Source organism: Salvelinus fontinalis, chromosome 1, assembly GCF_029448725.1.
Source record: "Salvelinus fontinalis isolate EN_2023a chromosome 1, ASM2944872v1, whole genome shotgun sequence".
NCBI classification, from domain to species: Eukaryota; Metazoa; Chordata; class Actinopteri; order Salmoniformes; family Salmonidae; genus Salvelinus; species Salvelinus fontinalis.
The window spans coordinates 17,130,656-17,140,637 of record NC_074665.1 but is presented as its reverse complement, the minus strand read 5'-3'; the positions used below and the strand labels follow the sequence as shown (position 1 = coordinate 17,140,637).

At 45.2% G+C, this 9,982-nt stretch overlaps 1 protein-coding gene across 5 annotated transcripts in view; it reads left to right on the top strand.

Annotated features, from left to right (window-relative positions):
- Positions 1–8,669, top strand: part of LOC129823493 (inactive ubiquitin carboxyl-terminal hydrolase 54-like) — an 87,923-nt gene extending 79,254 nt beyond the window's left edge. For 2 of the 5 annotated variants that reach the window (XM_055882328.1, XM_055882574.1), the window contains 4 exons: positions 1,084–1,225; positions 1,902–2,632; positions 2,753–2,931; positions 3,352–8,669. In XM_055882328.1, coding sequence (XP_055738303.1) covers positions 1,084–1,225; positions 1,902–2,632; positions 2,753–2,931; positions 3,352–3,483 — 1,184 coding nt within the window. In that variant the 3' untranslated portion in view covers positions 3,484–8,669. The other 3 variants (XM_055882413.1, XM_055882487.1, XM_055882651.1) reach the window with 3 other exon arrangements.
- Positions 8,670–9,982: the final 1,313 nt, after the last annotated feature.

The following is a 9,982-nucleotide window of genomic DNA, read 5'->3' as shown; positions in this document are numbered from 1 at the left end:
TCCATCTCTCTCCATATCTCTATTTCCATCTCTCTCCATATCTCTCCATTTCCATCTCTCTCCATATCTCTCTCTATTTCCATCTCTCTCCATATCTCTATTTCCATCTCTCTCCATATCTCTCCATTTCCATATCGCTCCATATCTCTCTATTTCCATCTCTCTCCATATCTCTCTATTTCTATCTCTCTCTGTATCTCTCTCTCCATCTCTCTCTGTTTCCATCTCTCTCCATATCTCTCTCTATTTCTATCTCTCTCTGTATCTCTCTCTCCATCTCTCTCTGTTTCCATCTCTCTCCATCTCTCTCTCTATTTCTATCTCTATCTGTATCTCTCTCTCCATATCTCTCTCTATTTCTATCTCTCTTTGTATCTCTCTCTCCATCTCTCTCTGTTTCCATCTCTCTCCATATCTCTCTCTATTTCTATCTCTCTCTCTGTATCTCTCTCTCCATCTCTCTCTGTTTCCATCTCTCTCCATATCTCTCTCTATTTCCATCTCTCACTCTATCTCTCTTTCCATCACTCTCTATTTCCATCTCTCTCCATATATCTCTCTATTTCCGTCTCTCTCTGTATCTGTCTCTCCATCTCTCTCTCATCTCTCTCTATTTCCATCTCTCTCTATCTCTCCTTCCATCTCTCTCTGTATCTCTCTCTCTCCATCTCTCTCTGTATCTCTCTCTATTTCCAAGGCTATCTGTATCTCTCTCTCTCCATCTCTCTCTCCTTCCATCTCTCTCTGTATCTCTCTCCATCTCTCTCTGTATCTCTCTCTATTTCCATATCTTTCTGTATCTCTCTCCTTCCATTTCTCTCTCTGTATCTCTCTCCTTCCATTTCTCTCTGTATTTCTCTCTATTTCTATCTCTTTCTGTGTCTCTCTCTCATCTCTATCTATTTCCATCTCTTTCTGTATCTTTCTCCATCTCTCTCTCCTTCCATCTCTCTGTATCTCTCTTTATGTATCTCTCTCTCCATCTCTCTCTATTTCCATCTCTCTCTGTATCTCTCTCTCCATCTCTCTCTAATTCCATCTCTCTCTGTATCTCTCCTCCTGCTTTCTCATCAACATTCTCAGCTGTGCTCAGCCCCCTGCATGAGGCTAATTCTCGTAGTGGATTGACTGTAGCTGTGTGCATGAGGAGCACTGCGGAGCCAATCACACAGGAACAGGATATGGAGCAGGAAACAGGAAGCGCCAGTCCCCAGGGACATCGCAGGTACCATAACTGTCCCCTGTGTGTCCCCAAAACCCACACAGGACCCCCCTGTGTGTGTCCCAGTTCTGCTTGTCCAAAACCTACCCCAGGACCCCGCTGTGTGTGTCCCAGCTCTGCTTGTCCAAAAACCACCCCAGGACCCCTCTGTGTGTGTCCCAGATCTGCCTGTCCAAAACCTCCTCTGTGTGTAGTGCAGTAGAGTGGAAAGTGTCTGTATCTGTCTGTGTTGGGCAATGCTGATCTTGACTGGTTTGTACTAGTACTTGATGGTGAGATATCTGTGAGGGGCTGGTGCTGGGTTGGATGGCAGGTATACACTATCCTGCTCTATCTCATGTATTCTCTATTCTCTTCCTCCTCTCCTCTATTCATCAAAATAGACCTGTGATTTATGGTGACTGCTGCAAAGGCTTCTGGGTAATTATTACTGAGCCAGCCAGCGGAGATGTGGAGAATTAATGTGGGGGGTGGGGGATGGTGTGTGTGAGTATGTGTGGTGACGTAGTGCCGTGTAGCTCTATAAATACTACATTACACAGTCATAAACCTAACATAAGAGTCTTTTATTTCTACATATTTTATCATTTTCATTTTAAGTGTTTTTTAAATCTTTATTTACTCTGATTGTGATTGGCTCCTGAGTGTCTCCGCCCCTTCTCTTCTGTGGTCCAATCAGTGAACAGTCTGGCCCCCTCCAAGTACTGCTGACGCCCAATCAGAAGGGGGAAGAGGTCCGGCCAGCCTACCAGGAGGCAACCCTGGGACCTGGTCAGCCCCCTCTCCACTCATCCCTCCCACGCCCTTCCACCAACAACCCCCCAGCACAGGTTGAGGAGGGTGAGAAGGGGGAGCGGGTGAGGAGGGGTGAGGAAGGACAGGGGATGAGCCTGGAGGAGTTGTTACAGGTTGGGGGTGTGAGACCTGCTGGCAGACACCTGGCCATCTCTCTCCCCTCTCTATCTCTCAGACTCTGGGATATATCTCACACACACGCTCCCCCCTCACACACACACTCTTACTCTGACCCCCAATACACACACCCTCCACCCTCACATACAAACCCTGAGCACCCACACACACACTCCGACCGCCCACCCACCCCCTGCTCCTCCCGCAGTCAGCCCCACCCCTCACCGTCCACTGCCTCTCCACATTGGCCCGATCAAGGTTCCGCTGCCAACACCGTCACACGTCATTGGTCCTCCTGGAGCATGGACCGCCCAAATGCCGTGGTTACGCCATATGACACACCTCCAGACCGCCGCCTCCCCTTTAGGCCACACCTCCCCTACCGAAACTACAACTCCCAGCCTACCCCTGGGCAGCATGACCCCTGTGACCCTGAGGAGGCAGAGTTTTCAGAGCTGGACTTCCTATACCGGGCCAGCCTCCAGGCAGGATGTAGAGGTAGGTACTGCAGACTATAGTTGTGTGTATGTAGCTGTGTGTCTAGTATATGTATGAAGTTGTGTGTGTATATAGTGAGTATGATCCCTGACCTCCAGACTATGCCCTGTGCGTGTCTAGGTGGTAGCCCGGTCAGGAGGCTGCAGTGTGGGGTAGGAGGGCCAGCTCGTTCCCTCACCCCCAATGCCAACATGGAGAGGAGTGTGTACCAGATTGACTGCAGCAGCACAATGGTCCGCAGTCTGAGCGGCACAATCATCAACCCGCGTCGCCATCGTCTCACCGCGACACGCAGCTTTGTGAGTGTATCGTACACACACACGCACACACACACATATGCATTGCTACTCTCCAGTCGTCAAGTTGTAGACTTGTAGACTGTTTTACCTTCAGTTCTCATCTCATCTCTCTTTCTCTCTTCTCTCTCTCTCTCTCTCTCTCCCCTTCTGAAGGTGCCTCTACTTCTTACCTAATCTCATCTGGGACCCTGTATCGCTACAGCGTCATCTTCATCATCATCATCACACCAGTCCTTCCATATCTCCATTCAGGTCATTTTGACGTCACCCTTTACCCTTCACCTTTTGAGCCTGTCCGTCACTCTGTGTTGTCCCTGCCCTTGCAGGAGATGTCCAATGGTGCGGGGAGTTTCTGGTGTCTGACTGGGGTGAAGCTGTCTCCAGACCACTGATCTGCCTCCATATGCATCTACACTACAGGCTCCTTCCAGTTCAGCCCCCTGGGGTCCTAACCCTCCACACCGCTACAGGCTCCTTCCAGGCCAGCCCCCTGGGGTCCTAACCCTCCACACCGCTACAGGCTCCTTCCAGGCCAGCCCTCTGGGGTCCTAACCCTCCACACTGCTACAGGCTCCTTCCAGGCCAGCCCTCTGGTGTCCTAACCCTCCACACTGCTACAGGCTCCTTCCAGGCCAGCCCTCTGGGGTCCTAACCCTCCACACTGCTACAGGCTCCTTCCAGGCCAGCCCTCTGGTGTCCTAACCCTCCACACCGCTACAGGCTCCTTCCAGGCCAGCCCTCTGGGGTCCTAACCCTCCACACCGCTACAGGCTCCTTCCAGGCCAGCCCTCGGGGGTCCTAACCCTCCACACTGCTACAGGCTCCTTCCAGGCCAGCCCTCTGGGGTCCTAACCCTCCACACTGCTACAGGCTCCTTCCAGGCCAGCCCTCTGGGGTCCTAACCCTCCACACTGCTACACTGTAAGCCCCAATGTGCTGTCATTACTCAAAACTTTTGAGAAAACTCATTGCACTTAATATATACATTTTAGTCACTTGGCAAATGCTCTTATCCAGAGCGACTTACAGGAACCTCTAAGCCATGCCTCCAATAGAATTTCCCAGTGTGCCTTGCCTTTTTGAGTGAATTGTAGAGTTACCATGACTGTATTTGTTAGTGACATGGTTGTTGAATTCATTCCTTTTATATTTGTCCTGTGACCTTCACCAATTGAATTCCAAGGTAAATGTTATCATTATAATTATAGTCTTTATTACTTATCTCATAAGGCCTTATTTTGAGGCCTAGTGTTACCCTAATACAGTGGCCTGAAATTCATGGTTTACAGGCCACATCAGGCCTGCAAATAGGGTTGCAAACTTCTGGAAGCTTTCCCAAAATTACTTGATTTTCAAAAAAATCCTGGTTGAAGGATTTCTGCACAACGTACCCAATTTTTGCCATCCCTACCTGCAAATCACATTAGGCTGGCTTGCAAAGTGATGTGTAAAACAGTTGACATTTTAATTTACCCGCAACCTGCATTTATAATGACTGCCAGGGTTAGAAACCATTTAAACTGGAACAACCATTTCAGTAATGGGTGCCAAAAAATCTAAGTAAATGATTGGATTAGTTTAGATTTTTTTTAAATGTATCTTTGTGTAGCATAAGATTAATCAATCACTCAATGTACATGCAAAAACACATATGAAAAACTATTTAAAAAAATCTGTCTGCAATAGAGCATGCCGGGGGAAAAATTAGATTTGTTATCATAACTTAAAAGAGTTGATGTGACCTCTCATTTAGTTTTGCGTCAGTACCACATAAACATTTGAAGTTAAAGTGATATTTCATTGATTTAAGTTAAAAATGCCTTGGGGTTTACATTGTACAGACACTTTCCAGGGCAGCCCTCTGGGGTCCTAACCCTCCACACTGCTACAGGCACTTTCCAAGGCAGCCCTTTGGGGTCCTAACCCTCCACACTGCTACAGGCACTTTCCAGGGCAGCCCTCGGGGGTCCTAACCCTCCACAATGCTACAGGCACTTTCCAGGGCAGCTCTCTGGGGTCCTAACCCTCCACAATGCTACAGGCACCTTCCAGGGCAGCACTTCACCTCACCCACCGCCACAATAGGGTGTTGACCAAGGACCCCCCCTTTCCCCAAAAACGCACCTCTCCCCACCTTCGCCGCTAGTGGTCTTCTGAACTCACCACTACTCCCATCTCCCATACGGGGAAAAAAATGCATTTCAAATATATTTTTGGGATGCAGCTTAGGATACATGTGAAATTTAAAACATTTGCCAAATAATGTATTGTTTATTCATTTGTAAATGTATTTTAATGTGTGACATACATTTGCATATGTATTCGGAATATATACATTTGTATAGAAATATAATATTTGGTGAGTTTGGGCTGTCGCCCCTCCCTGCCCTTTTCCAACTATTATGTCTATGCAGTCATTCTCAGCTCCCCTCAGCAGGAATTATTCTGAAACCCCAAACTAGAAAACAACAAACTCATCTAATTACTCTTCTGTTAGCCTCCTAATATGACCGACTCTGAACGTTAGCCTGCTAGCCTGCCCCTCTTTGGGTCTATAAAGGAGAAAGTAGATTAGCTAGCCTGGTTTAGCCTCTAACCACCCTGCTTTACCTGCCCCAACCAGAGGGGCTCTGGAACCTTCAAATTGACAGATCCAAAGGGGGAGGGGGTTAACGACGCCTCTTCCTCTTTCTTAATGGACATTTCCTGTCAAATGATGGCACGCCACACCTGGCTGTGCTGTTTCCATGGCAACCCCTGGACTAGTGCCTACGTGCTACCTATAGACTGAACTCTAATAATAACTAAAGTCATGTACAGAAACACTATATATGAAACCTGTATGTTATTAAGACCTTATGGAATGTTCATATTAATAATGATAATAATGAAGATATCGATCATTTAGTGGTACCACTGGTTCTGGAGTGAGTGACCTTCACAAGTGTCCAGCTGGAGGTAACCTGACTGTCAGTTGTAGCTGCCAACGCTGCGCTCTCATTTCTACCGGGAGAAACTACCAGACGCTTCATTTTCTCTTAGTTTATTTTTTGTATATATTTTTTTCCAGATAACGGTAGCTAAATGGAACAAACTTTTGCACACCTAAAGTAATGTGATAAAGAGCTATGGTAGAGGGAGGGTAAGGGAACTCAAGTGTACTTTGTGAAGTATATTTGCTGAAGGGTACTTTTTGAAGTGTACTTAAAGGGTAAATGTTTAGTTGAGGCCTCAGGTTAACATGATTGGTTCTTAGTTACTGAATCTTCCTTTGGACCTTTGTCCAGCTCTGACCCTGATGTTACTCAGATATGAATGGTGAAACACTATATTATAAATATACTTCATATATGGTATGTACTATATGTACTAGAGATATATTTTAGGCTATGCCGTGATATATTTTATTAATGGGAATAGTCTCTCATCCTCCAGTTATAACATAGTTATAAAATGTTATGAGTAAGTAACACAGTTTATTTATCTGATGTAGACTTAACTGAAATATACTGACATGTCTTGAAATTTTACGATATGTTTTATTAACCTACTGAACATGTTATGTCATAATATGTACATAGCATGTCTATGTACATACACAATATGTACAAAGATATAATACATTATAACTAATCCCTATTTGGAGACTAGTGGCTGGTGCAGAACAAGATCGAGACAGAACTGATAAATGACTGTTGTATCTAAACCAAAGGTTGGCACTTAGACAAAGATCTCTGTCTTTAACATTGTCATTTTATTTATTTAAATGTATCTGTTTGTTTTGTTATTGTCGTTTGTGTTGTGGACGTGGGAGAATGTAGCCAACTGTAGTGCATGAGTCCGCTATGCAAATTAACCTTCCCTCCTGACCCTTGACCTCTGACCTGACAGACCGGAAACAGGAAGTGGATACGCCCACGAACGGACACTTTATTTACAAAATGAAGTACAGAAGATAGATGATTAAATGCCGCTGTTGAACTCTGTAGTAAGTCATAGGCTCGATCCCAAACGCCACCATATTCCCTACATAGTACACACCACTTTTGGCCAGAGCCCGACATAGGGAATAGTGTGTGATTTCAGACTTGCGCCATATACAGTTGAAGTTGGAAGTTTACATACACCTTAGCCAAATACATTTAAACTCAGTTTTTCACAATTCCTGACTTGTAATCCTAGTAAAAATGCCCTGTTTTAGGTCAGGTAGGATCACCACTTTATTTTAAGAATGTGAAATGTCAGAATAATAGTAGAGAGAATGATTTATTTCAGCTTTTATTTCTTTCATCACATTCCCAATGGGTCAGAAGTTTACATACGCTCAATTAGTATTTAGTAGCATTGCCTTTAAATTGTTTAACTTGGGTCAAACGTTTCCAGTAGCCTTCCACAAGCTTCCCACAATAAGTTTGGTGAATTTTGGCCCATTCCTCCTGACAGAGCTGGTGTAACTGAGTCAGGTTTGTTGGCCTCCTTGCTCGCACACACTTTTTCAGTTCTGCCCACAAATTTCTATAGGATTGAGGTCAGGGCTTTGTGATGGCCACTCCAATACCTTGACTTTGTTGTCCTTAAGCCATTTTGCCACAACTTTGGAAGTACGCTTGGAGTCATTGTCCATTTGGAAGACCCATTTGCGACCAAGCTTTAACTTCCTGACTGATGTCTTGAGATGTTGCTTCAATATATCCACATAATTTTCCTACCTCATGATGCCATCTATTTTGTGAAGTGCATCAGTCCCTCCTGCAGCAAAGCACCCCCACAACATGATGCTGCCACCCCCGTGCTTCACGGTTGGGATGGTGTTCTTCGGCTTGCAAGCATCCTCCTTTTACCTCCAAACATAACGATGGTCATTATGGCCAAACAGTTCTATTTTTGTTTCATCAGACCAGAGGACATTTCTCCAAAAAGTACAGTCTTTGTCCCCATGTGCATTTGCAAATTGTAGTCTGGCTTTTTTATGGCAGTTTTGGAGCAGTGGCTTCTTCCTTGCTGAGCGGCCTTTCAGGTTATGTCGATATAGGACTTGTTTTACTGTGGATATAGATACTTTTGTACCTGTTTCCTCCAGCATCTTCACAAGGTCCTTTGCTGTTGTTCTGGGATTGATTTGCACTTTTCGCACCAAAGTATGTTCATCTCTAGGAGACAGAATGCGTCTCCTTCCTGAGTGGTATGACGGCTGCGTGGTCCCATGGTGTCTATACTTGCGTACTATTGTTTGTGCAGAGGAACGTGGTACCTTCAGGCGTTTGGAAATTGCTCCCAAGGATGAGCCAGACTTGTGGAGGTCTACACATTTTTTTCTGAGGTCTTTTACTGATTTCTTTTGATTTTCCCATGATGTCAAGAAAAGAGGCACTGAGTTTGAAGGTAGGCCTTGAAATACATCCACAGGTACACCTCCAATTGCCTCAAATGATGTCAATTAGCCTATCAGAACCTTCTAAAGCCATCACGTAATTTTCTGGAATTTTCCGAGCTGTTTAAAGGCACAGTCAACTTAGTGTATGTAAACTTCTGACCCACTTGAATTGTGATACAGTGAATTATAAGTGAAATAATCTGTCTGTAAACAATTGTTGGAAAAATGACTTGTGTCTTGCAAAGTAGATGTCCTAACCGACTCGCCAACACTATAGTTTGTTAACAAGAAATTTGTGGAGTGGTCCTGTATTTTTTCATAATAAAGTTATTACCGCTGCTCTCCTACTGGGGATGTAACAACTCATCTGGCTCTGTCTTCTCATTGGATGCTTTGTCTGTGAAGGGAGAAGCCTGGGTATCATGACGTTTAACCGTCATTTATACTGTACCTGACGTAAGTGCGCAAAGCAAGAACGCAATTAGCCATGCAAATGGTTTCCCTGCGCATAAATATGTCAGCCAAATTTGGCCATTTTGTAGTAGCTAAATGTGTATTTGCATTGCGTAATCCTTACAAATTTGGCTTTATGGAGTATACGCCACACTATATAGTGAAACTGATACAAAAACTGAAACTGACTATGACTCATAACCAGGTCTGGCCAATGAGGATGTAGCTGAAGTCTGCCAATCAACCAGAAGAGGTCCGTATAGAGTCTTACTGCAACAATATAGAGCTCTCTCTCTCGCTCTGACAGCGCTGTTGAAGTTACTGTAGACCTTCATTGCAAAATTGTATTTTAATCAATTATTTGGTGACATATGAACATATTTAGTATAGTTTTATCTTAAAAGGATAACTTCTTTTAATGTTTCAATATTTTTATGAAATTTCACTGAGGAGGATGGTCCTTCCTGTCCTCTGATGAGCCTCCACGTGTTCCAACACAAAACGAAAATAACATTACAGACAAAAGACTTTACATCTATCAGTTACACCAACTGTACATTCCAGTACACCATCACAACAACAAGGTCACATGGGGGATATTATTATGCGTTATGCCGTGAGGTGTTGCTTTATTTGTTTATTGAAACCAGGTTTGCTGTTCACTTGCGCTATATAAGATTGAAGGGAGATCCATGCACTCATGGCTCTGTATAATACTGTGCATTTCCTTGAATTTGTTCTGGACCTGGGGACGTTGAAAAAGAAAACCTTGTGGCATGTCTGGTGTGGTAAGTGTGTGTGTTAGTGCAATTTGGAATTCCCAACACATTAATGCTTTTTATAAAACAAGAAGTGAAGCAGTCGGCGGAGGCTTGGTGCGTGGTACCGGAACTGGAGGTACTGGGCTGGAGACACGCACCACAGGGCTAGTGCGTGGAGGAGGAACAGGGCTCTGGAGACGCACAGGAAGCCTGGTGCGTGGTGTAGGCACTGGTGGTACTGGGCTGGGGCGGGGAGGTGGCGCCGGATATACCGGACCATGCAGGCGTACTGGCTCCCTTGAGCACTGAGCCTGCCCAACCTTACCTGGTTGTATGCTCCCCGTAGCCCGACCAGTGCGGGGAGGTGGAATAACCCGCACTGGGCTGTGTAGGCGAACCGGGGACACCATGTGTGGTGGAACAAACTCCCTCACGACGCCAGGACAGCCAGGACAGCGGAGTC